At 64.3% G+C, this 27,141-nt stretch overlaps 1 protein-coding gene across 4 annotated transcripts in view; it reads right to left on the bottom strand.

The window, feature by feature from the left end:
- Positions 1–26,145, bottom strand: part of LOC117645740 (neo-calmodulin-like) — a 95,723-nt gene extending 69,578 nt beyond the window's left edge. The window contains exons 1-2 of one of the 4 annotated variants that reach the window (XM_034386107.1): positions 26,087–26,145; positions 24,610–24,748 (exon numbers count right to left, since the gene is read on the bottom strand). In XM_034386107.1, coding sequence (XP_034241998.1) covers positions 24,610–24,648 — 39 coding nt within the window. In that variant the 5' untranslated portion in view covers positions 24,649–24,748; positions 26,087–26,145. The remainder of the gene's footprint in view (positions 1–24,609; positions 24,749–26,086) is intronic. The other 3 variants (XM_034386108.1, XM_034386110.1, XM_034386115.1) reach the window with 3 other exon arrangements.
- Between the last annotated feature and the right edge of the window lie 996 nt (positions 26,146–27,141).

Here is a 27,141-nt window from a genome sequence, read left to right as displayed (position 1 = left end):
AGCGCCGTGGATCATGGCCTTAATGTTTATTTTGCTTTTGGTGCCGTTATTACGGGGGCCTGGTGCACCGCACGACTCGTTTTAAAAAAATGACACGCATCTGGGATGTTCGTGCTAAGAAATCGCGTTTGTTGCTGTGGGGAGTGAGGCTGAGCGACACGTCGCTATCCTAAAAACGTTTAGAATTGTCATATTTGGACGCTCCATTAAGCATGTGGCACTTTTGTTTGTGGAGGGTCCACTACCAAGTGCCCCCTCGCTTACCCCAGCCGTCTGGGGCGCACCACCACCCCACCCACCGTGTTTGCAGTGTGTACCCCGCCTTCCGCATTGCGCGACACAACCTCGTTTTCCAGCCAATCGGCTCGTCTGCCGTCCTGCCGCCCTGCGCGCGAACTGAACGTGCCAGGGATAGCGCTGTAGGTCCGTGCGTAGCGCCTCCGGAAATGACTGATCTGCCGAGGAAACCGGAACCATATCCCGGAAAGCAGTTAGAGACTGGGCGGCGCTTGCCGCTCGCGAGCGGCCGATTCGGGTGGGGCGGGGCGGGGAGGGGCCGGGTGGTCCGAAGTCTGGAGCGTCTGCAGCGGAGAGAGACGGAGCGAGAGACGAGAAAGAGAAAGGCAGAGCGCGGAGCCACGAGCACAGCAGTTCCGTTCAGTTGGTTTCTTTTCGGGGAAGGGGTGCCGGGGGCGCAGTGCGGCGGGGATGCGATGGGCTGAGTGTGTCAGTGGGGCAGGAGGGTCTCTGCCGCTCTGCCGCTCTGCTCCAAGGGAGGGGTTGGCTGGGCTCCGCGCTGCGCGCCCTTGAGCCACCCCAACGCCCGTCGGCTTCGCCCACGCCCTCTGGCGGGGGGCTACGGCGACATCCCGGCGATACCCCCTGCGCGGCTGGCGTCGACACGCCGCGCTCCGCCCGGGACACGATGGGTATTTCCGCGCGGCACGATGTCGCTGAAGATTGCGCAACCAAGCTGCTTGCCCCGGATAGGTGACCACCCTGCTCTTCTCTACATGTTTCCATGAAGCCAATAAATGAATTTTCTGTCGAGAACAACCAGCGGTCATTCTGCGCCACCATGACCTGGATGACCAGCATGCGAAAGGTGGCTCGTTGCTTTTCACTTGCCGGCATCCCGTAACAAAATTTTACGAGTTATTAGAAACAGTTAAGACTGACGCCCTGATCTATGCTTGGGGTTTGGTTCCACAAGGTTGTGAGGAGGGGGAGGGGTGTCCCTGCTGCCCACCAGGGGCGCCCCAGGCAGCGGGAAGCCCCGGAGAAAGGGAAGTCGGGTATGAAAAATGGGGGCAGAAGTTGTCACCTCGGTCGCCGCTCTTTGTCGGACTATTGGAGGCTGGGAAAGGCGTCAGAGGAACATGGCTTGGCTATCAGACGTCCATCAATGCCACACCTGCTACCTGCCCGCGCACCGCGCAGGGCTTCGCACGCTCGCAATTTCACGGTCCAACTGCTTCTTTTTTATGCGCAGAGGATTTTGAATGTATTTCCCAGTTTTTGCACCTTTTTTCTGTTTTATAGGTTTTGTTTGTAAGTCGATGCCGACAAATGGGGGAAGCTTCTTTGCGCCCCAGGGGTTCTCCCGGTTCCGCGCAATAAAAACTGATATGAGCTTGTTGTGCGGCGTTGCTGGGCGGAGCAGCGGGAGGGTGTCTGGTTTGCGCGGCCGCTTTCGGATTGGCTTCCCAACACGCAGTTGACGTTTTCATTATGTCAATTGGGTGGGTCAACTGAGAGGTGGGCATACCCATGCAGCCTGGTCTGCGCGTGTCTTGTGTGTGTGATGTGGATTAGATTTGGAGAGTCCCTGAAAGTAATGCGGGCAGAGTGCCTGCGCGAAATGGGAACATGTGACGGGCAAGGGCGGGGCAAAGAGGGTGCTCGAGTTACTACGACAAGGCGAAGGTGGGAGGCGCGGAAGGCGCGGCACGATGCGAGGCCACTTCGAACTGTTCCAACCGACTAAGGCACCATAACACTAATCCAATAATATGAAGAAAATAAGACACAGCCAGTGAAAGTTTGCTTCAGCAATCCAGCGTTTCGGAGTGCAGACGCTGCCTTTTTTCTCATCGGGCGTCCCCCCGGCAGCCCCTGGCAGCCCCCGGGCGAGTGTGTTCGCCTCGCCAGGCGCCACAGATTCCGGTCCAGAGAGCTGACCTTGGCTAAAGGCCGGCACTGCGCGACTCTCTGTGCGACCACTCGGCGGCAGTGGCTGCCAGGGGAGTGGGGGTGGGAGAGGCTGGGTACTCGACTCGCACAGGAACAGCGCCACGCTCGTATGGAAGCCAACATCACGCCAAATGTGTCCGACTGTGGTAAGGCGCGTCGATAAAAAGGAAACGCGGATCAGTGCCATGGCAATACTAAATAAAAATAGAAAAGATAGTTTCTGTTCATGCCTGCCCAGCCAGTCAGGCCACCCCAGCGCCAGCCCCAGGCCCAGCCCAGGCCCAGACCCAGGCCCAGCCCAGGCCCAGCCCAGGCCCAGCCAGGCCCACCCCAGGCCCAGCCAGGCCCAGCCCGGGCCCAGCCCGGGCCCAGCCCAGCCCAGGCCCAGCCCAGGCCCAGCCCAGGCCCAGCCCAGGCCCAGCCCAGGCCCAGCCCAGGCCCAGCCCAGGCCCAGCCCAGGCCCAGCCCAGGCCCAGCCCAGGCCCAGCCCAGGCCCAGCCTAGGCCTGTCACAGCGAGTCTGCCAAACAAATACGTGTCGGCCACGCGCCGCGCAGTATATCCGTGCCTTTATTGGTGTTTGTCAGAGGGCTGACAGCCGCCGCGCAGGGCCAGCGCTTTCATCTCCCGGCTGGAATGGCGGATACAATGCGACGCCGGAGGGCGGCAGCTTGGATCTCGGTGGCCCCCTAAAAATGGCAAATATTTTTTGTTGTTGTTTCGCTGTGCTTGGAATTTGCGTCCTCAATACGGTATTACGGCAGGAAGGAGCCGGAGCTTGGCAGAGGACTCGGCTCCAGCCTTTAATGGTAATGGTTTGGCGGGTAGGCCAGCATAGCGTCGCGGCAGACAGCGGCGTGCGGCGGGCTGGCCTACCCGCCGCATGGCAGGCGCTCAGCGGCCCGGCCGCCCGGCGGAGTGTGGAGTGGGCGTGGTGGAGGAGGGGGCGGGCAGCGAGCGGGCAGCGCGCCGCGCAGAGAGGACGGCCAAAACGCCGTCCTTCATTAAGGACCGTCGGAAGAGAGGCCGTGCTTCATCGCGACGTCACAGTGGGCCGGCCAGCCTGGAGCCGCATTAGTCTCAGAGCGGGGGATCAAAAAGACGAGAATGAGTGAACCAGCGGCGCGCCGTTTCAAACAGGGCTTGGCGACGCAGCACGGCGCGGTGCGCGGCACGGTGCGTCGCGGCGCGGGAGCGAGACGCCGCGCCGCCGGCCTTTGTAAGGCGTTGATGAGAAATCTCGCAGTCGCCTCCCCCTCCACCCCAACCAACACGCCGCGCGGAGCGGAACCTCGTGTGTGCACACCATCAGGGACACCGTGATTGGGGAGGGGGAGGGGGGCGGCTCGGGGTGGGAAAATGAGGTGGGCCGCCTTGATGATGCAAGCGCGACAAACCTGGTGGGCATTAAAGTGCCCCACCCCAACAGCCGACCCACCGGCCTTGCGAAACTTGAGTCGCTCAGTTCAGTGAGGCCGGCGCCCCATTGCAGTCTCGGAATCGTCAGCGCCGGCAAGGTCCGGGAGGGGTGAGCGAGCGGAGTGGTGGTGGCGTGCGTAATGAAATTGGCCCCTGACTCAATGTGTCCAGAGGCTTTACTGCAGAGCGCCGTGGCCGCCACTGCTATGGCTCGGAAAATCGCTGAGTTGTTCCAGGGCGCGCTGCACGTCCATACGGGATGGGCGCCAACGAGAGGCACGGTGCAGCACCCACCCTGCGCCTCGCTCCCTGCCGCCCCGCAACTAGAGCAAAAGTTCCGTTTCCCGGGCGTGCGCGTGTAACGTGTTATTCTTTAGCGCCTGCTCCGCGTCGGCTGCCAACGCGTGGCGCGGGGCTGCGCCTCGACGGGCCTTGTCGGCCTCGGCGGGCCTCCTGCGCCTGGCCGCGCTCCCCGGGGCCGTGTCGACGGAGTCCCTTTAAAGGGGCGGCTAAATTAATTCTGTAGCAGCCACGCACGCGGCGCCGCAGCGCCGTGTGGTCCCGGCGCGCCGCGTGCATCGCAGATCGTAGGCACAGACGGATTCGCTGTCGCCGAGGAGGAATGATCCTCGCGGGCGGAGAGCTTGTTGTGGAGCTTGGCGGAGCTTGTGAGGTGCTTCGAGGGGGACAGTTCCTGTGGAGCGCTTCTCGGCGCCGAAAGCCCCTTCGGCCGCCTCAGAGAGGACTTGGCTTCGCTTGCTTGTTTGTCTTCGTTAATAGTCCGCGACGAGCAGGCTGCAGGCTGTCCTTGCCGCGCGCCGCGCCGAGTTGTAAATGAAGCTCGGGGGACCGGGGGCCGGCATGCTGGCGGCGACAACAGGGCGGCGGCGGCGGAGTTTGCCGTCGACAGCGCCATCTAACGACGCCGCGAATAAGTACAAATCGCTCTCGAGACCGTCCGCTCCCTCCAGGTCGTCATCCCTCCTCGTTGGAAACAAAACACGTCCTGACGAAATTCCTCCACTCTTTTCCCTCTGTCCCTCGCCGCTCGCGACATACTTCAGCCTCGCGTGCCGGACCGGACCGTGGGGACGCGGTAAACTGCGAGCGTGTTCGTAAGTGTGTGTGTTGTGTGTGTGTGTGTGTGTGTGTGTGTGTGTGTGTGTGTTCGTAAGTGTGTGTGTGTGCACACACAAGAGCAAGAGCCTGGCACATGAGACCCCCTCCGCGATGCGAGAGTTTTAATGTGATCAAATTAAAACTTTGGCTGTGCCAACCATTTATTAGAAGACGCATAGGGGCGGTGGCGGTCTGCCTGGGCGTGGCTCGGCGTGCCGCAAGGCTGCAACGCGACGCTGCAGGGCAACAGGTCGCCCAGGCCTGCAGCGGGCCTTCCCCGTCCGCGCCACGCCGCTGCACCTCGCCGGGCGAGGCGCTGGGCCACACCGCGGGCTTACAGGGGAAGGCTTTCAGCTTTCGGCCCTCCCCGTGCCTCCCGGCGCACCACTTTGAAAGCTTTTTCCGAACGCACTTTTTCCTCCTCGCAAACACCACACGCGGGGGCGGTGGGTGGGGCGTCGACGAAACGTCATCGATAGTATTAAAGTTTTTCGCGAAATATTGTAAGCGGAAAGGAAAGATCTCATGTGAAGGTGGTGCGTTGTAGTTGGTTGTATACTGTCGGGCCCTCGGTGCCAACACACTGCCAACACACCTACGCTCAACGTGGCCGTCACCATGGTGGACGGAGCGAGAATGAGGTCCCTGTTCTCTTTGAGGACTCGTTCGCGGCTCGCTGTGAGTCCGTTTTCGGCTTTGTCCGCATTCCGTGATAAGTCAAAAAGACTACGCGGGAGCAGACTCGTCGTCTCGGTTCGTGGCTTAGGCCCCTCCTCTGTGTGTACGTGTTAGTGTGGTTGTGTGTGCGTGAGGAAAGGGACAAAACAAGGACGTGGAATGCTGTGAGCGCCGTGAGCCCCACAGCCCGACTCGGCCCGGCTCGGCCCGGCTTCTGGGAGCGGAATGGAGTGGAAATCCCCACAAATGATTTCATTCCCTTAAAACCCCCCGCGCACGCTACGCGCAGCGCGCGGCACCCTGCTCCACACACTCGGTTCCGGTTTTCTTGCGAGATTGTTTCTTATTTCAACCGTAATTTAACGTTGGAAATGTTTGTTCCGCTCCCCTTGAGACAACAAGGGCACAAGGCAAAAGAGTGCAAAATAAATACTCAAGGAAAGCCGAGGCGTCGCATCCCTTTTTCCTCCCAGACGGACGGGTACCTGTTTGAGGAGCGCGTGGCTGCGTACGCCCGTGTGCTTTGGCCTTGGGGGCTTGACGACACGGGAGGAGCGGAAGCCGAGATGGTGATGAGAAAAACGGACCGTTGGGGAGACGCGAGCGCGGAATGCTGCCAGAGGGAAGACGAGACGGAGGCGCTGCTTACACCAGGCGAGCCTGCAGCGCCATGCAGCACGTCCCATTTTCAATTAGTGACCCCGGCGCGTTTCCGCATGGCACGGGAGGCGTGGAGGACGGCCTTGGCCGCACTGGAGGGGGGAGTGTTCACTGCACGCGATATGCACACTGGGCAGCGCGCGACACGCGAGATCTCCAATCCACCGCGAGTCCACCACCACCACCGGTAATAGCATAATGTGAGCGACGACAAAAACCATAACCCGGTAAAGAGGCGTGTGCATGTTTTCCTCGTCGCTCTCGTGCGTATTTTCGCTCCGTCGTCGCGTGGCTTTCGCCTCCCGGTCGGATCGAATAATCCAGTCGTGATTGCAGTCCAGCCACTTCGTTACGGCGGGATTCAAGACGCCGCGCCCCCAACTTGTCTAACGCTCGTCCGGGGGGGGGGGGTGAAAAGTGCGCGACGAAGCGCCAATGACTGGCTGCGCGGGGAGGTAACTTCAGAGCCGAGAGTTCAATGGGAGGGAGAGAGAGAGGGAAGGCCAAGCCGAGCAGCGGAGGAGCAAGACAAATCACGAGTTGTTTTTTAAACTTGGCGAAGCGAAGACAGGCCGGAGAAGCAATACCATGGGCTGGCTGGGGAGGGGAGGGGAGGTGGGCTGAGACGGGGAGGCCGGGGAACTCAAGGGGCGTATCGTCGGCGTCGTCAGCCAGGCCTGTGTCGTCGTCCCGTCGCCGCCGTGGAGGTGGTCGCCCGCCAATAGGGGGCGCTGCTGGCCACCGTCTCTCCAATTAACCGCCGCCTTTGTGTTACGCAGACTTTTGTCCGGCCGCCTGGAAGCTTGCTGGAAGCTTGCTGGAAGGCTGCGCGTAACCTAACTAGGGCCACCCCTCCCCTCCCTCCGAACAACCTCCTTTCCGCCGCTGCTGGACAGGGCATCCCGTCAAATATGTCCAGCAAAACGAAACGGCACCGCGCACGCCGGACGCGTTCGCCGCGTTTCGCCGCGTTTCGCCGCGTTGCGCTACAGCTCGACCCCACTCGCCCTCGCCGTGCGGCCCCTGTTCCTGACACGGCCACACTTACGTAAAGACCTCGTTGTTCGGCAGTGTGACAATGCTCCGGGGGTGGGGGTGGCGGAGGCGGCGCCCCGCATACCCATGGCCCCCCACCCGGGACGTCCGGCTGCATTCCGCGCGCCACCCATACACCGCCCCACTCAATATGAATATGAATCGGAAACTGGATTCGCTTTGAGCGGCAAAAAGGTGTTGGGCTGTTCCACGCGCAAAGGACAACAGTCGCAAAGAGAGAGAAATAGGAGCAACACCAACCAGGCAAAAATTGGCAAGCGGCAAAAGAACCAGATCAACACCTAAAAGGCAAGTGCACACAGCTGATTCTCATTGAGATTTTTCGCGTTAGATGTGGGATTTTATATTCGCGGAGCTGGAAATTTGAGACCGAGGCCGGTGGGCTCGACTCCTGTGCGGCCGTGATTCGTCCAACTTGATACGACCTTGGCAAGGTTCGCTCCGCACGAGTCGCAGTTGCTGCAGGCGGTCCGGGCCGACGGGCGGAGTGCGGTGCAACCCGAAGCGCTAAGGCTGGCCCTGGCTGGCACGGCCGGCCGCTCGGGAGTGCGGAAGCGCCCTTCTCACGTTCCTCGTCAAACAAACCGACAGCCCGCGGCACCGAGATTCGAACCCGCGCTGCTGAGGTGGGCTGGGGTTCCGGGGAAAGCAAGCAGAACAACCAGTTGACGAAGCCAGCTGCGCCCGTGGGCCACGACGGCCACGACATTGACCCAAACCCTTGCAACTGGTGGATCCATTCTCGACTTGTGGAGTTTCGGAAAGACACTGGCGACACAGCCCTCCGACACATTTCTCGAACCGAGACGGACGCGCACGACGCGCACCCGCCGAACTCAATTAGAATTACTTGCACACACTGACGTGCCCTCGCACGTACACACTCACACGCCCCCGACTCTGACACCCACACTCACACACGCGCTGGGCCAACGAGACCATCCGGATTCCGATCACATTCTGCCAGTGTTCTCAAACGGGCGGTCCGGCTCGGCCCACCGCCTAGACAGTGGACGATGATGGGCCGTCGGTCTCCCGTCCGAATTTTGCGGGACACGTCCGAGGCAACGAGCTGGGTTCGGCTGCCTTCGGCTCGGCTGCCTCTGTCACCGGCCGCCGGCGGCCGGTGGACCGGCGGCGGAGGTGTGATCGGCGCTCGACGAGTGAGCACATCTTGCATCTCTCTCGCACTCAAGGCGGCCAGTGGGTTAGACAAGGATGGCTGCCGAGCGGCGCGCTGCCTTGCCTGGCATCGAACCGACCGCCGCTCGCAGCGAGCCAGCGCGTTGCGAGCTCGGCTACGCAGCCGAAGCCAAGCGTAGTGCCGATCGGAGCGGGTTGTGCGACGGCCCGCTGCTCTGGACGGTCCGGGTCGCCACCCGGCCCATGCTCAGAGTGGCGGGCCGGGCTGGGCGCTCTGGCCAAGCAGCGCCAGGATGGGATGGGCCGAGCTGGACCGCCCGTTTGAGAACACTGCATTCTGCAGCGGGCCGTGCCTGGCCCTGCCTGGCCGTGCCCCGTCGTCGTATAGCACCCCCGTCTCCTACCGCTGCACCCCTCCCCACCCTCCACCTTCCCGACCCTCTTCGACTCCGACCCTCCGCTCTCCCACTTTTGGGCCGTCAGCTCGCCGTCGTCCAGTCGTCCCCCACCCCCCTCTGGTCTCTCTCTCTCTCTCTCTCTCTCTCTCTCTCTCCATCGGCTAATTGCGGCCACCGTCTTATGACGCCATCCCCGCCACTGCCGCGCCGCCCCGCCCCGCCGCACTGCGGAGGCATTCCAGGCATCCGACTGGACGCGGAGGAGCAGCCGACTCGAGGGGCTGGAGTCCGGGGCTGGAGTCCAGGACGGCCCACAACACATCCCTCTGGATCAGGAATCCAGCAGGTTGTCTCGCTCGCTCGCTTGCGAGACTCGCTCCTTCGTGAGAGAGAGATGAGAGAGACCTCTCGCTCAGAATCATCAGCCAGCAGGCCGGGGAAATAGGCAGCCGGCTGGTGGTACGTCCACTTCCTGGAGGGGCGGCAGGGCGTGGCAGGGCGTGGTAGGGCACCCTCCAGACCGCTGCCCCCGCCCCGACATTTTTCTTTACGGCGCTCCGCTGCCCGGCCGCTCAGCGCTGCTCAGCGCCCCCCATTGACCACAGACCGCCCGCAGACTGATTCCGGGCGGCAAGGCCTCTCACTCGCACTGATGTAGCACCCAGGGAGCGAGAGGGACAGACCGCGAGCCCGCTGGCCAGGCTGGCTGGGCTGGCCTTTGCTCCGGGCGATATCCGGCCCGGTCACGCTCGGCCGCGTCTTGAGCCTCCCCCTAAGTACGCGCGCCTGCGGTGGTGGCGGCCATGGCGGGGCCATGGCGGCGGCTGGCTTGGTTCTTGATGCCCGGCCTAAGTAGAATTAGCGAATCTCCGGGGGGAGGGGGTCGACCTTTCCACTTTCTTTGCAGCGAGGAGCAGCGCGTGGCAATAGCTTTCGTCGGGGCAGACGACCACCAGGCCCCACCGACTTGGGCATCGAGCGACGCGACTGTCCCAACCGAAAGAACCGTGTGCGCCTCTCTCTCTCCATGAAGGAGAAAGAGCAACGACACATGATTGTGCGAGCCGGGCGTGAAAAATGACGCCCCCTCCACCTCCGCAGCGTGAAAGCAGGCCTGGCAGCACAAGGCCCATCAAAGAAGCGGTCCTCCCTGTGTGTGTGTGTGGTGTGTGTGTGTGTGTGTGTGTGTGTGTGTGTGTGTGTGTGTGTGTGTGTGTGTGTGTGGTGCGTGCGATGCACTGCGCTTCGCCGCTTTGCCCACCCATGTGGGCCGCCATAGCCTTATCGCCGGCATGCCTCCACCGCCCCGTCCGTCCGCCCCGGCCACGGCCACCCCGGCCGCCTGGCCTGTCATTTCCACTTGAACCGCGACCTCGCGGCCCGCTCCTCCCACTCAGAGTAAGCCTCTGGCCGTCCCTTAGCATATCACACGTCCCCATCCCCGACCCCCGTGCCCACTTTCCAACACTTTTTAGCAGATGATACCTTTACTCTTTGCTTTAAAATATACACCTAATACTACGAGACACAAAGGTGTCAGCTAGCTTTTACTCTAGAGTCCAGAAACGAAGTACGTATCCTAACAATATAACATGGGGCGGGCTGCCGGGGCGGGATGGTGAGTCTGTCTGTCTGGCTGTGGCTGGCCGCGGCGCAGCCTGCGCGGAATTCAACAATGCTTCCCGGCTAGGCCACTGGCGATGCCCGGCGAAACTCTCGCGGCCACTGGCGATGCCCGGCGAAAGTCTCGCGGCCACTGGCGATGCCCGGCGAAAGTCTCGCGGCCACTGGCGATGCCCGGCGAAAGTCTCGCGGCCACTGGCGATGCCCGGCGAAAGTCTCGCGGCCACTGGCGATGCCCGCGAAGTCTCGCGGCACTGGCCATGCCCGCGAAAGTCTCGCGGCCACTGGCGATGCCCGGCGAAAGTCTCGCGGCCACTGGCGATGCCCGGCGAAAGAAAAAAAAAGAAAAGAAAAAATTTGAACTCTACACCCCCTCCCCAGTCTTAATGGGGTGGCCTCCTGCTTTACTTCGGTGTTCGGGATGGGAACCGGTGCTATCAGGTACCTGGGGTTAATCCCGTCAGCGACTCTAAGCGTTCGCCGGGGGACCCAGTAGGACCCCAAAGCTCAGGCAGCTGGGTGAGAGCACCCAGTACGAAGCTCTTTGAGGGGCGGGACGTAGAGTGAGACGACAGAGAGACAGAGAGAGACTCAGACAGAGAAGAGGTTTGGTGGGAGCTTCTTGTTTTCGTAGGGTTGGTTGTGTACCCCATGGTACCCCCACTGTCCGGCGCTCCCGTACCGAACATACAGCGTTTTAGGCCAGCTTCAAAGGACTTATCATCGCCTCCCCGACGGATCAAGGAGGCACCACCCGCAACCACACACCGGGTGGTCTGGATTGATGGATCAAATACTCCATCGCTCCAGTGCCGAGGCCAACCCGCCGAAGCGGATTGCTTTTTAGACACCCACAGCGGAGTGGCCAGGTGAATGTGACTCTGACCACTACGCTATCACGCTTGTACGTCTGGCAGCGTGTTGGACGACGGGTTTGAGTTGCACTGGGAGGAAGGCGGTCGAAAAATTATTAAATAATGGGATTCGATCCCCGGACCCCGCCATCGGATCACACGACTTTACGCTCTCGGCCACCACGGCCCATGATGAGGGGATCGGCGTGAGGGGGGTTCTTGACGCAACAGGACTCGACCGACCCGGTCAAAATTTCGCAAGAAGTTGGGGGAGTCGAACCGCCGACCCGAGCACTGAGAACCGACGCCTCTACTCCCTGGACCACCACGTCCCATGCTCGGAGTGGGCTCACGTTTACGGGTTTGAACCGCACTGGGTGAGGCAGTAAAATTAAATGGAAATATTTGTTAGGAGTCGAACCTCCGGCATGTGGGCCTGTTGCACACGGCTCCGCTCTCATGGCCTCGAACCACCACCCTTAGGATAGCAAGTCGAAAAAACTTTTGTGACGCTGGTATTCGAACGCCGGCCTGCGGTAACTCGATCCCACGTCTCTAACCTCTCGGCTATCACGGCAGTTGTGAAACGCGATGGATCATCTGCTTTCATTAACGTTCGTTAAATGAGATTTTTTTTCGCGTAACACTATCTTTGCGTAAATCTCACCCCCGGCAGTCGGACGGTGTTGCGGCGTGTCGAGGCGAGTCAGTCACCCCCTGGTTTTCCATTTCCGCGTTGTGCTTTTTTTTCTGGCCGTTTTCTATATTTACTCTTGTTTTCTTTTTCTCGCCCCCCGTTGTGTCGTTTTCTGGCGACGCGCCTCTTTCGCGCGCCTCGCAGGTGAATAATGAATAACCATCCCGCTTTTCGGTTAAACGGGTCACGCTCCAGTGCGCCGCCACCGGCCGGCCCGCCCGAGGCCCGCCCGAGGCCTGCCTGCTTGGTTGCCTGTCCGCCGGCCTACCTGCTTGGCCGAGTGAAACGGTGGCAGCGGACCAAAGGAAAGGAATGGGTGGCTCCAGGGCGCGAGTGTTGCTCTGCGCCCTTTATTCGTTTGTGTGTGTGTGTGTGTGTGTGTTGATTCATCGCCACTGCCCTATCTCCATAGATATACTAGCCGCTGCGACAAATCACTCTTTATGACGCAGCTTGAAGCAGCGCCCACCGGACAGCGCGTCCGCGTCCACGCGCGGTGTGTGGCAGCCGAGCCCGTCCGCGCGCGCTCGCGTCAACGTCGTATCGATTTACGATTCACGAAACAAATCCCTCGCACCCTGGGCGCCGCTGCCGCCGTGTTCCCGCATCCCGATTTTTGTTGTTGCCAGTGTAATTGCGGGGGTGGGGGCGGGGGTGGTGTGTGCAGCGGCGCGTGTTGCCGGGCGGTAGGCCACGGCTTCGCGCGGCTTCGCGTCCCGCCGGGGCCCGGTCCGGAGCAGCGCGGCGGCCTCGTCCTCCTCGCGCCAAACACCCTTCCGAAGCGCCCCGCTCCGCGGGACGCCGGGGCACCAACAACGCAGGGGCATTGTGCGCAGTCCCCGCAAATAGTTTGGCTCCGGGGAAAAGTGTTGCGTCCCTTGGCGACCCGCCGGCCCGCTCAAACTCGGGCCAGGAAAAAGAAGCAGCGGACAAAAATCGCACCGGCCAGAATGCCTTCCGCTTGGCGGGGCTCGGTGCTGCTCGGGCACTCCACGCGAGTGGTGCCCCGCCCCGGGCTGCCCCCGGCTGCCCCACTGCGTTGCGTGGACTCTCCTTGCTTCGCTGCCCCACTTCGACGCCTTACAGCGCGGACGCGGCGCCGTGGCGCCGTCGACCACGTGGCCACACGGTGCAGCGGGTCCAGGGGGCGGCTCAAGAAACAAGAAGAACAAAAACAAAAACATCGACGGCCCCTTATCATGTTATTACCTCAGCAGCCGCCTGTCATTACCCCCACCCTGGTGCCGTCGGCGGGTTTTGTCTTTTTTTTTTGACCGGTAGATGGCGCTGTGGCTGCTGCGCCTCAAACGCCCGGCGTCTCATTAGCCATTCCACGCGCCTAGCCCGGCAGCGCTAGCCCAGCACCAGCAGGCTGCGGAGCGGGGCGGCCGATAGCAAGGTGGCGCGAACCGAACCCCGAACGAACACTGACGAGAGAGTGGCTGGGCCACTGATTGGGATTCGCCAGGCTCCCCTCCCCCTGCCCCGCTGCTGGCTGCCGATTTCCTCTCTAGCGACCTAATATCGTGTAAACTGTTCGGCAGAATCCGAGTGACTTGGTAGTTTTTACTTCTTTTCTTTCTCTCCGCGTATTTGACCGTGCTGGGTCTTTTTCCTGCTCGCGCCCGCGTCAGCCAGCCGCCAGCCGGTCAGAGCGACCCCGCCAGGGCGCGCCAAGGGCCAGCAGTAGGCTGTCTGGCCGAGGGTCGTTTTCGTCGCTCTGTCTCCCTCGCTCTCGTGGAGCGTTCCGGATGCGAGATGCGAGTGTGAGAGGGGGAGAGAGAGCGATGAAAACGACTCTCGGAATCAGCCGACGGCCCGAAGCAAGAAGTTGGGAGCAGGGAGATAAGGGAGAACATGGGGGCGGGGAAACACACAGCAACTACTGAGGGCCCGGCGTAACCTTTAAAAGGTTCCGATTGAATGGTTCGGTGATTGTGTGGGTAGGTTGGTACGCGCGTGGGGGAGGGCTACCCGTTGCTGCCCTCCCGTGGTGTCCCTGGCCACGAGCCATGTCAGGTCACAGCCAGAAACAAAGTTTTCCCCAAACAATAATCGCATCGCCGCTGCTCCGCCGTGCTCCGCTCCTTGTCTCTGTCTGAGCGCGAGCAAGCGTGTCGGGGTGCGCAGTGTCGCGCGGCGGTCTCCAAGCAGTGCTGCCAACTCCGCAACAACTAAAGACAGTGCGGGGCCAGCCAGCAGCAGCGCCGCCGACCCAACAGGTCTTCGGAGAGAGGGAGAGAGAGAGAGAGAGAGAGAGAGAGAGAGAGAGAGAGAGAGAGAGAGAGAGAGAGAGAGAGAGAGAGAGAGAGGGTTGCGCAATGAATGGCACTCAATAACAAAGACAACAACAGCGGCAACTCTCGGCCCGCCAAGGCAGGTAGGCTGGCCCACCGGCAGGCAGGGAATGAGAGCTGTTCAATGTTTGCCGTAACCGTACGTTCCGATCAAAGTAAATGGGCCGCTCCCTCCAGGCTTAGCTGGCTGACGGGCGGCCGGTGGGGCTCGGTGGGGCGTGGCGCGGTGGGGCGCGGCATCGCAGCAGTGGCCTCGCGGCCCTCGCCGCCTGCAGGCCTGGCCCTGCTCGCCGTCGAGTAGAGCGATGCCGTGATGTCGCTCGCTCCATCGTCGCCGCGCCGCCCGCCCTTTTTACAGGCCGACACGGCCATATTGGATAAGCGCGGTGGACGTCCAGTTTATGGCGCCGAAGCAGAAGCCGTCCCGCCGCCCCGCCGCCCCGCCCCGCCCGCTCGCACGGATTACTGCTGGCGCTGCTGCCTTCAGCGAGGCGCTCTCCGTCTCTCTCGCACTCGTGGGGCGCCGCGTGGAGGTGGGAGGGAGACAGCGACGGCCTCCGCCGCCATTGGCCGAGGCGGGAACGGGCCGGCGACAGCCGCGAGGGACATTGCGCTAACTCGCGCAGCCAGGCGCGGCCAGCAGGGTGAGGCTCACCATCAAGTACCTGCCGAACATCGCCTCCATTTCTCGAGCCCGAGATCATTTCTCCAGGCCGAGAGCATTATTTCTCCAGGCACCATTTCTCCGTGGATGAACTCGCGGCGCATGTGGGCGCGGAAGCCGTAGGCGTGGCCTTGCCGGTCCGCTGGCCGCTGGTCCGCTGGCCGCGCACACGGCAGCGCCTCGCCTCGCGTTCATTCGGCTTCCCGTCCGCCACGCCACTGGAAAGCCGCACGCCGCCCGCTGGAAGCTGGACGCGGCAATCGCTTGGCAGCCCAAGGGGGAGGGAACAGGAAAAAATCCGTAGCCCGCGGCCCCGCTGGCCCCGCCGTGGTCCGCGAGTGCCGAACAATAAAACGCCTTTTCGTTTTGGAATCGCTGTGTGAAAAGGCGCGGAAGAGTCTGGCAAGCGCGTGCACACCAACCAGTGGACGGGACGACGACGGGTGGAGCTGGGGCTCGAAGGCTCGAAGGCCGCCGTCTTCGCGCCGCCACTTTCAAAAGGAACAGAGCCACGGGCTTCCTGCCTTCTTGTCGCTCTCTTTTCCTTCAAGACCGTCGTCTTCTTCTTCTTCTCCTTCCAGCGCCCCGTTGCCTGGCGTTGCCGCGCTTCGTCGTTGCCGGAGTGGCCTCATTGATGCCTCCGTGCCGCTGGTGCCGCCGGCAGGGAGCCGAGGCCTCGGCTGAGGCGTTCTCAAGCAAGGGGATCCCGCGCCGAAGGGCGCCGGGGATTGCGGATCGGGACCTCCACTTCGCCGAAGCCAGACGACACACATTCTCGCACACAGACGCGCCGGCACACACACACACACACACACACACACTGGCATACGCACGCGGCGCGCCAAAGCCGAGAGGCAGGGCTCCAAACGGAAACGTGGCGTGACAACGGGAAATGAAATTTGTCGCGAGGCGTCGCATGAGCCTCTTCCAGCGTGACGGGGCGGGAAAGGGGTGAGAGCTGCAACACGCGCCGCGCCAACGCGCTCGCGCACACACACACACACACGCTCACACACAGCAAATTTGATGCTTGGCAAACGAGTCGGACTAACTATGAGCAGCATGCCTACGCAGGCGTTGCCATCGTGCGACGCCCCTGCCCACTCAGAGGCCTGAGGGCCTACTTGGCGGCGGCCACCGCTTGCAGCGGGGATCAAGTAGTGGCGCGGCGTGGTGGCCGAGGCCGCGGCGGCGAAGGGCGGCGGGGGTGACTTTAGTGCAAGAAGTAAGTAGGGCTCTGCGCGCTCCGCCATGGCTCCGCCTCGCCCAGGGCCTCGGCAGGCCCGACAGCACGGCGCGGCACGGCATGCCGGGGCACGCCACGCCACGGCGTCGGCGCCCTCTAGAATCTCAATTATCCCAGCAGGGCAAGGGATCCAGAGCTGCCCGGGCCGAGGCGGGCCGAGCCTGGGCTGGCTGCTGGCAGAGTGCTCCCTCCCAGAGGGCCAGTGGCCGCCCGGCCGCCATGTGACTACCGCGTCCCGGCCGCGCCTTGAGTTGTGGCGCCATTAGCTCGACCTCCATGACCTCCGCGACCTTTGTCGTGGTCGGCTGGCCGTCGGCTTGCTTCGGAAAGGCCGACGGGAAATAGGCTTCGCTGTGCCGCGTTTTGACGCGCTAAGTTCTCTCCGGCTCTCCCGGGGCGGGGCGGGGCGGGGCGGGGCGGGGCGGGGCGGGGCGGGGTGGGCTCTCCGATGAGCTCCACTCCACAGCCCCACGTCGACGAGGCTGCCGTCCGTCACAAAGCCTCGTCTCGCCTGGCTGCCCGTTGATGGCGATGGCCGGCCCTTTTACGCAGACACGCGTCCGCTGGCGTCCGTTGGCGGCAGTTCGCGGCCACCCCTTTATAGTGCTGCCCTCCACGCTGCCCTGCAGGCTGCCCTCCACGCTGTCGCGGACGCAGTAAAAGTGAAGGACAGAAGAACTCCGCGCGACAGGAGTCCCATCGCCCCGGCCGCGTGTACGGAGGGCGCGGGGCCGCTCCGGGTCGGCTGCTGGTTTCGAGGCGCCCTTTTTGTTTTCCTGCCTTTCAGCAATTTGCCGTCGACTGGGGCGTCCAACATGCCGTGCCGCGCCTGACAAGGACTCTCGACATCGTGCCGCGCCGTGGAGATGCCTTGTTATATTCTCACGCCCTTCCCCCTCTGCCTTCGCCTGCACTCTACAAAATGTCTGCCCGCCGTTGATGGCGATGGCCGGCCCCTTTTATGCAACACGCGTTTGCTGGCTCCGTTGGCGGCGTTCGCGGATCTCGGTTATAGTGTTCCCCCTGTGACCCCCTGGCCCCCAGTAAACGGGGCGAAGAACTGGCGCGGAGCCCTGCCGGCCGGTGTCAGGGGGGGGCCGTCCAGTCGGCTGTGTTTCGGGGCCCCTTTTGTTCACCGCCTGTAAGCAATTTTCCGTGAACGCGTCCAACTGCGTTCCGCGCAAAGGCTGTGAATTGACCTGCGGTGCAGACTTGGTTATAAATTCACGGCATTCCACCATTTTTGCCTTGTGCTTTGCCGCCCCCTGGACCCTGTCACTCTGCACTTGAAGGCAAATTGCTGAGAGGGCCGCTGGGGTGGGGGCTGCCTGCGGAAGAGCACCTACCGCCCCATGCCTCCCTGTCTGCCGCCCGCCGCCGTCGCGAGGGGGGGAGAGAGGTGCATTCGAACCGCATCCATTAATCACCAGGAAGGGGCCTTTCTAATGAGCACAATGGCCATATTTTTCCACGCTGTCGCCGGCCGCCCAGGCTGGCAGCCAGGCAGGCAGGCAGCCAGCCAGGCAGGCAGCGCCGATACCAATCCCCCACTTTGATCCTGCTCAGCACGCGCGCCCGGGATCACGAGGATCTCGACGACGCAAGCCTCATTTCGTTGTCCCGCTCGCCGCCGCCCCGATGCAGGGGCGTGGGTGGGGCGGTCCCTCTGTGCGAGCGGGGGAAGAGGGCCTACTGGTGCCGTGACCAAGCCCGGCCCGCACCCACCCCGACGACGCTCAGCCTCCCAGCGGGCGGGCCGTAGCCTGGGGGTGCTGCGCGGTGCTGCGCAATGCTGCGTGCGTGCCCCCTCCCCTTTTCTCCTCCACTTTCATCGTGGGCCTCTTGTTTCCGCCGCGGCGTGTGACGGCACCGATAACCCGGACCCAATAACGGGATTCGTATCAACGCGAAACACGCACGCACACACACACACTTTTCTTGAGCCGCCGCCGCCTCGCCCGCCCTCCCCGCCCCCTTCACCCCCCGGAATACCAGACACAATTTTCCTCTCAATTGGGCTGTCATAACGGTCGAGCACCGAGGGACGCTGGCTGGCTGGCTGGCTGGCTGGCTGGCTGGCTGGCTGGCGGGCCACCGTGGCGTGGCGGGCAGGTGGAGGGCAGAATAGGGACGTCAGAATGGCATCCTGGTCCTGGTGGTCCTCCCCCTCCTCGCGCACGCCGCGCCGCGCTGTCTCCGGGAGGATAGATAAGACGTTGTTGCGGAAGTCGGGGAATGAGTTTCAGCGGCAAGGGGGGCGGGGGGCCCTTGCGGGGGCCTTGCGGGGCCCTTGCGGGGCTCCAGCCAGAGAAGCCGCACGGAGGCTGGCAAGGCTGGCTGGCCATCAAAGAAAGGGGCGGGGGGAAGGGGGGGGGGGCAAATTAATATCCCGGATGCCTCGCCTTCTTCGCTAATCCCCTTCCAGTAATCAAGTGACAAAGTTCCGATGCAGGAAGGCCGTCCGGCGTGCGCGTTGGTGACGTCACGGAGTGTGTGTGCGTGAGCTCATCTCGGCCACGTGGAGACAGCCCCCATTTCAGATTTCTCGCGCTGCAGTGGAAATAAATAGCACTTCCGGAAGCGAAAATGGCTCGCGGAAATGGGAAATGGGGTCCGGGGGAGGGGCACTTGTTGGGCTCCAATTTCTGAGTCGAAAAGGAGCGGCCGTTCGTTAGAGGGGGCAGTGGATGAGCGGCCCTCCACTGGAGTGTGCATAGAGGCGGCCGAATGCTGATCGAAGGAATTAGCGAAATAATTCACCCTCACGGGTTTTGCTGCCGACAATACCGTTCGGTCTGCAGGACGAAAAAGTCGGAGCCAATTTCTCGAGACCTCTTATTATTTTGGCGGGTAATGAACTTTGGCGGGAAGCTGTCATGGTGGAAACAAGGCGGCCGGGCCGGGCCGGGCCTGGGCGCGGAGATGCAGTCGGGGTTTTGCGTTACTGTACTCTCGGGGCGTTGTATGACAGGCTAATCGCCGGGCTTGGCGGGGCTGGGCCGGGCTTGCCCTCGGCGGGGCGAGCCGCGACGGGCAGCGCGCCAAAGGCAGCCAAAGGCAGCCAAAAGCAGCCAAGGGCGGCCCGAGGCCTGAAGCACCCAGAGGCGTCCGAAAGCCTGCACCCTTTGCCGGCTCGGCCGGCCGAGGCGGGCAGAGGCCCCTGTACTTGGTCGTTTCAAAGGCCCGCAGGTCTTAATGGGGTTTTCAGCGCGCGGGACGCCCCGCTCCGCCCCGTCCGCCCGCTCCGCCCCCGCCCCGCCCCGCTCCGCCCCGCTCCGCCCCGCTCCGCCCCGCTCCGCCCCGCTCCGCCCCGCTCCGCCCGCTCCCCGCTCCGCCCCGCTCCGCCCCGCTCCGCCCCGCTCCGCCCGCTCCGCCCCGCTCCGCCCCGCTCCGCCCCGCTCCGCCCCGCTCCGCCCCGCTCCGCCCCGCTCCGCCCCGCTCCGCCCCGCTCCGCCCCGCTCCGCCCCGCTCCGCCCCGCTCCGCCCCGCTCCGCCCCGCTCCGCCCGCTCCGCCCCGCTCCCCGCCCCCGCTCCGCCCCGCCCGCCCCGCTCCGCCCCGCTCCGCCCCGCTCCGCCCCGCTCCGCCCCGCTCCGCCCGCCGCTCCGCCGCCCCCCGCTCCGCCCCGCTCCGCCCCGCTCCGCCCCGCTCCCCGTCCCCGCTCCGCCCCGCTCCGCCCGCCCGCCCGCTCCGCCCCGCTCCGCCCCGCCTCGCTGCCCCGCTCCGCCCCGCTCCCGCCGCCGCTCCGCCCCGCTCCGTCCCCCGCTCCGCCCCGCTCCGCCCCGCTCCGCCCGCCCGCCCCGCTCCGCCCCGCCCGCTCCGCCCGCTCCGCCCGCTCCGCCCCGCTCCGCCCCGCTCCGCCCGCTCCGCCCGCTCCGCCCCGCTCCGCCCCGCTGCCGTCCGCCCCGCTCCGCCCCGCTCCGCCCCGCTCCGCCCCGCCCGCCCCCGCTCCGCCCCGCTCCGCCCCGCTCCGCCCGCTCCGCCCCGCTCCGCCCCGCTCCCGCCCCGCTCCGCCCCGCTCCGCCCCGCTCCGCCCCCCCGCTCCGCCCCGCTCCGCCCCGCTCCGCCCCGCTCCGCCCGCTCCGCCCCGCTCCGCCCCGCTCCGCCCCGCTCCGCCCCGCTCCGCCCGCCCGCCGCTCCGCCCCGCTCCGCCCCGCTCCGCCCCGCTCCGCCCCGCTCCGCCCCGCTCCGCCCCGCTCCGCCCCGCTCCGCCCCGCTCCGCCCCGCTCCGCCCCGCTCCGCCCCGCTCCGCCCGCTCCGCCCCGCTCCGCCCCGCTCCGCCCCGCTCCGCCCCGCTCCGCCCCGCTCCGCCCCGCTCCGCCCCGCTGCGCGCCGCCGCTCCGCCCCGCTCCGCCCCGCTCCGCCCCGCTCCGCCCCGCTCCGCCCCGCTCCGCCCCGCTCCGCCCCGCTCCGCCCCGCTCCGCCCCGCTCCGCGCTCCGCCCGCCCCCGCTCCGCCCCGCTCCGCCCCGCTCCGCCCGCTCCGCCCCGCTCCGCCCCGCTCCGCCCCGCTCCGCCCCGCTCCGCCCCGCTTTCCCCCCCGCTCCGCCCCGCTCCGCCCCGCTCCGCCCGCTCCGCCCCGCTCCGCCCCGCTCCGCCCCGCTCCGCCCCGCTCCGCCCCGCTCCGCCCCGCTCCGCCCCCGCTCTCGCCCCGCTCCGCCCCGCTCCGCCCCGCTCCGCCCCGCTCCGCCCCCGCTCCGCCCGCTCCGCCCCGCTCCGCCCCGCTCGCCGCTCGCCCGCTCCGCGCATCCGCCCGCTTAACAAATTTCCCCCGCTACGCCCGCTCCGCCCGCTCGCCCCGCCCGCCCTCCTACACACACAGCCACTCACACACGCACAGGCCGTGGGGGTGGGGCTTGCGCCTCCAGAGCCCGCCTCAGTTTCAGGAAACAAAAAAAATCCTGCCTGATTCCTGGTTTGTGGACCACAAATTAGGACGCAGGGTTAGGCCCACGCACGTCGAGTACAAAGCCCTTTCGCGCACAGCGGAGAGTAATCCCGACTTGAAGTTGGCCGTGGAGGCCGCGGCGGGTCCTGCATCCAAGGCCTCATACCCCCCATCCTTTCTCTCTCTCTCTCTCTCTCTCTCTCTCTCTCTCTCTCTCTCTCTCTCTCTCTCTCTCTCTCTCTCTCTCTCTCTCTCTTCCCCACCCCACCCTGTCCCTTCATCTTTATCTCGTTCTGCCTCGTGCATTCCAGCGAGATAGGAGAAATCCCCCGGTAACGGATGGTATGCGTACATGCTCACTGCAAACAGGCAATGCGACCCCAACCAAACAAAAATTCTCGAATAAGAAAAGAACACGAAAATTATATGCACCCAGTTGAAACAGTAAGTTAAATAAGTTCGCCGCCTGCCAGAATCATTTTTACGCGGAAAATTTCTGTTTTTACTCCCCCTTCTCTCTGCGAAGCAAGGCCTGCTCGGTGGCCTATCGCGGCGCGCCGGCCGCTCTGCTCCGCTGGGCTGTTGATAACACACGGCCGGTGTGGGACGCTTTTCCCAATCGCAATCACGATATCAATCTTCCCTCTGACAGGTGGATTGTGGATCCATTGTGCAAGGCCGATGCGGTGCGCTCCCCCCAGCCCCCGGCGGGCATGGCGGCGTGCCTCATGTCTTGCACGTATTTCGGACGAGCCACGGGTAGCGTCCAGTGTGGTTGCACTGGACAAGGCCCACCCTCCGACGTCACTCCGGATGCGGCCTCGGACGTTTAGTCGAGGCCTTTCTTGGTCACGGCCTCGGTCCGCCTTGGGCTCGGCCTCGGTCACCGCCTTGCAAATAATTACAGCCGAAATAACGACTTGTGCAGCGCGCCGCGAGCACCGCGTCTGAGGAATTCATTTCTTTTCGCCGTCGGCGGCGAGCAGTTCGCCCCAGGCCGCGCCCCGCCCCGCCGCACCCCGCCACCCCCGATTCAAATGCAAATTACCTCATTTGTCGAGGAGCCCCAGTGTCAGACCGTCAGAGCTGCCCGCAGCTGTACACTCTGTACACACCGCGCGCAGCCAGGGCGCAGCCCGCGGCCCCGGGTTCGATTCCCACGCGAGGCGTCGCAGAGTCAGCAGTGTAGCGGGCCAGCTGCACCCGCTGCGTGCGAAGGGCGTTTTTAAAAGCGAATCCGCGCATCCAGTCAATCCAGCCAGTGCTGCCAATGCCAACGAGCATCCCGATCGTGCCGACGGTGCTCCGACGTGTACACCGGAAGAGGGGGGAAGGAGGTGAAAAAAACGGGTGCGACGGCGGGTTTCAAACCCACGCCCCGCCCGTCTCAATAATCCTTATTATTGCTGAGACGTGCCCGTCGCTGCGGCGCTCCGTGGTGCTCCGTGGCGCCGCGGGCAGTGGAATGCGGCCTCCACCCCGGCCTCTTGTTTCTAGAGGCAATATTTTTCCGGGGAAAAGCGGAAAGCCAGTATGAGCGCTGGAGTAGCCACACACACACACACGCGCGCGCGCGCGCACAGACTATGTTCTGTACTCTTTCTCCCTTTCTTTCTCTCTCGCTTACTCTCTCCCTACACGCTCACGCATATACAGACACTCACACACAAACACTCAACTGGCACACCGGCCGGGTGCTCCCACCTCCACTAGGCGGGTACGCTAACTCGGAGTTGCGTTAGTGCAACCAGTGGGACTTGTGGGGTGCACTTGTCAGAGTAAATCCACTGTCTGGCTGGTGGCTTTGGCCAGGCGGGGCGTGGCCACGGTCTGGCTTTGGCGAGGCTGGCCGCCGCAGACCATTGGAGTATTGGCGAGGCTGCGTCCAAAGTGCTAAGCGGCGCGACGCGGTGCGGGGCAGAGCGGCTCCCAGGCGCTTCCGAAACGCGCCGTCCGCCCTAACAAAGCCCAACGAGCACGCCCGGCCCGGTCCCTGCCTTCACTGCCTCGCCGCGACCACCGACCACCGACCGCGGTGCCGCGGCCGCCGAGGCTTCAGCCGGCTTCAGCTCCGGCCGGCCGAACCGAACCGAACGGAACGAGGAGTGTTTCTCTGTCTGAACGACGTTCTTGTTCTTTAAAAAAAAACTCGGTCCAAGCGTGATCAGGTGCACAGCTGTTAGGTGCTCCATCCCGCTGGGGTGGACGGGGTGAGTCTCGAACCCGCTCCATCTCTCCCCAGACTCGCCTACTCGCTGCACCCGGTGGTCACCTGGTGGACCACCAAGGCGGTCGAGAGGGGCTGCCCGAAGAGCAACGGAGGGTGATGCACTCACACTACGAGTGACGCTCGACGCCGCAGGGCAGGGTGACAGCGTGACAGCGTGACAGCGTGACGGCGTGACAGTGTGACAGCGTGACGGCACGGAAGCCCGGGCGCTTCTAATACCTGCCGTGCGAGCGGTTCCCGGCGGTTCCCGGCGGTTCCCGAAACGACCGCCGGGAGCGCTGCCCTCGTCACGGCAACAATTAATTACGTAAACGGGAGGGGAGGGGCGCTTCCGCCTTCCCTCTCTCCGCCAAGGCGACTGGGCAGCTCGTGTTTCCAAAAAACTTGCATGAGCGAGAAAAGGGCCTCGCACAGGGCGCGCGCGTCGCGTCGCGCATCAGGTGGTGGGTAGTCACTTGATCATCCCTTGTCGATACGGGCCGTGCCTGCCATGGCCCGCCACGCCTGCCAGGCCGCCGCGCAAGCGATCGATCAAAACACTTTGCTTTGCGGGTTTGCCACACAGTGTGCCTCACTGTGAGGCACACATGGCGACGCTGCAGCATATTAGCCCTTGGCCCGGCCCCTCCAGCCCTCACAGCCCTTCCAGCCCTCACAGGCCGACGGCAAGGCCCGCCACAGCGTCGTCGACTCATATCGACCTCGACATGGCGGTGCAACAAGTCCTGGAAATGAGACACGTCACCTCACGGCTCAACAGCGGCGGATCCAGAAACGCTCCGTTCCGGCCGGAGCGCCCGTCGAGTCGAGGGTAGGCAACACTGCGTGACGGCGCGTCCGGCGGGCCGGCCCACCCTGGACTCCACAGGCGTTCCCTGACGCTGTCCACACGAGTTGGAAGGGTTCCCGACTCCCTCCAGTGTGTGGTTCGTGTCGCTCGGCGTGTAATTAATGTCACCGCTTCAGTCGGTCTGCCGGTCTGTCGGTCTCGACGCGCGAGTCACGCGAGTGCCGACAGACGGCTGGAATTCGGCACAGAGCCGGGTAGCTCCGGCGTTGGCAGCGCGAGGGCCCCTTGTTGGTGTGTGAGTTTCGGCTCGAGAGTGGCGGGGGACCACGCCGGCTCAGCCCCGCGCGAATACGAGGACGCTTCTCGGGCTTCGCGGGCTTCGCGCTCGCTTGCCGCGTCCAATTTATTCATGGCGAGGCCGCGGTGCCACGGCGCTGCGGTCCAGGGGATTAACGCAAGCAAACGCGGCAAGTTGGACAAGAGTGCCACGACGCGGTGGCCCCGCGGACTGCGCGGAACACGGACAGCATGCTGAATGGCTGGCACACTGCAGCCTGGAGACGGCGGGCTGCATGTCCGGAGGCTGTGAGCTGCTCTGCCGTCGCAAGGAATCGCAAGGAAAACACAATCCAGAAGGAGGGCGAGGCTGACTCACTGACCCGCCGCATGACGCGCAGCGAGAAGGACGACGTCTTCATGGTGGTGGAAATGTTGACGGGCAGCAGAGAAGTCCTGGGCGGGCAGCCTGGGGCGGCCTAGGGCAGCCCTGCTGCGGCTTTGTCCTGCGCGACCCGGTACCTGTTGCAGACACACATTCACATTGGGTGCGGCAGAACAGGTGTCGGCACGCGGTCATCCCGGAGGAGGCCTTCTAAACGATCGCGAAGGCCATTGTCTTCCACTCTGCTGGCCGCGCCGTCGCCCCCCGCTGGAGTCCTTATTGACAGCGCGGCGCGTGAAGACGGCCAAAGTTGGCGGCTCCGCGGGAGAACGGGCGGACGGCCGGGCGGACGACGCGATACACAAACTGGGAAGGGACACGGCGCCCGCCACATTTCCATAAAACTCATCAAAAGTCGGGAGCGAAAACACGAATTTGCCGTTACTGATCAGCGACGCGTCGCTGCAGCTGTATCGCACTGACCCGAAGCCGCAGACTTCCGGCGCTGCGTTCGAATACCGAGCACGCCTAGTCTTGGACAGGAACAGGCGTCGCGACGGCCCGATAAAAAGTGGCGGGACAGGCCTGCTGTTCCAAGCCCCGCGCCAATGAAGAGAGTTTCAGAACTCTGGCGGGGCCCCTTTATTCTACTTTGGAAGCCAGCAGTGCTGCGTAGCGCCCTGTCTCCCAATATGGTGCAGAATTAAAAACATCCCCGTCGGGTCGCACTGCCAGGCCGCTTCACATTCAAAGACCGGCGATGGCGGCGATGGGCAGTCCGTTCCGAAACTGCCGCGGGCGTGGGTGGCCATAAGTGTGACGGCCGACCTGTGCCCCCGCGGGTAGGGCAAGCCCCGCACGCCCCGCACGCCCAGCAAGCCGCGGCGTGTATCGGCGAGCTGTCACCACGTCTTCGCGGGGCGGGGGGGGGGGGGGGTGCTGGAAAAGTGCGGGGCGGGGCAAGCCAAGGCGGCACAGTGGAGCCGTCTCCCTCGCACCCCAGCGACTCGACAGCACCGCTCGGAATCAGCCTGCAGCAGGGTGTTGTCGGAGTGGTGTTTGCCATGGATCGGTGATGGATGGTGCCCCCACCTCCGCTGGCCCTGGCCCGCCCTGGCCCGCCCTGTCCCGATCGTGTTCCGATCCCCTTCCGCGTGGACCCAATTTCCCAGCGCCACGTCTGCGAGAACCTCCTCGTCCTCCTCCACATCCTCCTCGTCTCCAGCTGCTGCTGGCCCCGGCGGCGTAAGGATTCGCCCCCCGCTCCTTCCCCCTTCCCCCGCCCACACACACTTGGCGGCGACTGGGAACGAAGGGACCCGCCAGACTCCACGACACGAAATGACACTAGGAAAGTCTCCTCCAGATTCAAACTTGCAAGATTTAATGTGTTTTAGCATCAATTTTTTTTAAACAGAAATTTGGACAAACACAGTTTTATTTTTATTGTTTTGCTAAGATGTGTAATACCGTACCGCTTCACTGGCGGGGGCAGTCCGCTCGCGCGTCGCGTGGCCGCGTCGTCGCCGTGGTCGTTGGTCGCCGCGCCTCGCGCCGTCACACTGGGGGCGCCACTCGCGGAGGGCGTGGAGGGCGTGGAGGGCGTCGCCGCGTGCCTCCGCGTCGCGCACGGCGTGCTCGGCCTGCTCGGCGTGCTCGGTGCCGTGGCGCGCTGCGCTGCGCTGCGCTGCGCTGGCCGGCTCGGCGTGGGGGTCCGCCCTGGGCTGGAGAGGGGCAAGGACTGGCCGCCGCGCCGCCCCGCCGACAGGCCGTGCCTCTGGCCGTGCCGCCAGGGTGTGGCGCTCCGGGCCGGGGGCGGGGCGGGGGCGGGGGAGGCTCCGGGCCGGGGTGGGGGTGGGGGAGGGCGCCGGAGGGTGACGCTGTTGCTGGGGGCCGCCAATGCCACCTCGGCGCGCTCAACCGGTGTCTGGTCTGGCGGCGTGTACAGACGGAGCGGGTATTCAGTCTGCTTTTATTTCGGGTAAGCGTTGAAGACGACAAAACGAAGGGACGGCATTCTGGCTTCTCAATGTTGTGCCGGCGGGCGTGCTTACACCTATTTTGCCATTGAAAGCGCCCATGAACAGCAGTGTGGTGGTTCGAGGCCGGGAAACCGACGCCGGGCGGCAGGCAGCCCAACGCGCGCCGTCGGTGTACGTTGGGTTGCCTACCCGGCAGGCGGCGGGCGGGCGGCGGGGCGGCGGCGGCGAGCCCACGCAGCGAGGTGCACTCGTACTCGCAACGCCGCGACGCGACGCGTATCGCCGCTTGTCCGTCTATTATTTGTCTTTCGGTATCAGGAAGCATTATTCGGAGCACCGCAGCCCAGTCCTCTCTCTCGTTGCCATGACTACGGAACGAGCTGTTTCCTGATTTATGTCTCTACGGAGCGAGCGCGCAGGATTATCATCATTAATATTATTGGAGGTCGATAATGGAAAGTAGCGGCATCGGGCCCCGCCCTTCGGCCGCGTTGTTGCCGCTCGTTTGTTGTGACTGCTGAATGTTGGTTATTGGAAATGTTCGTCGC

Source organism: Thrips palmi, unplaced genomic scaffold (assembly GCF_012932325.1).
Source record: "Thrips palmi isolate BJ-2018 unplaced genomic scaffold, TpBJ-2018v1 HiC_scaffold_19, whole genome shotgun sequence".
NCBI lineage: Eukaryota > Metazoa > Arthropoda > Insecta > Thysanoptera > Thripidae > Thrips > Thrips palmi.
This window is presented reverse-complemented; position numbering and strand designations above follow the sequence as displayed.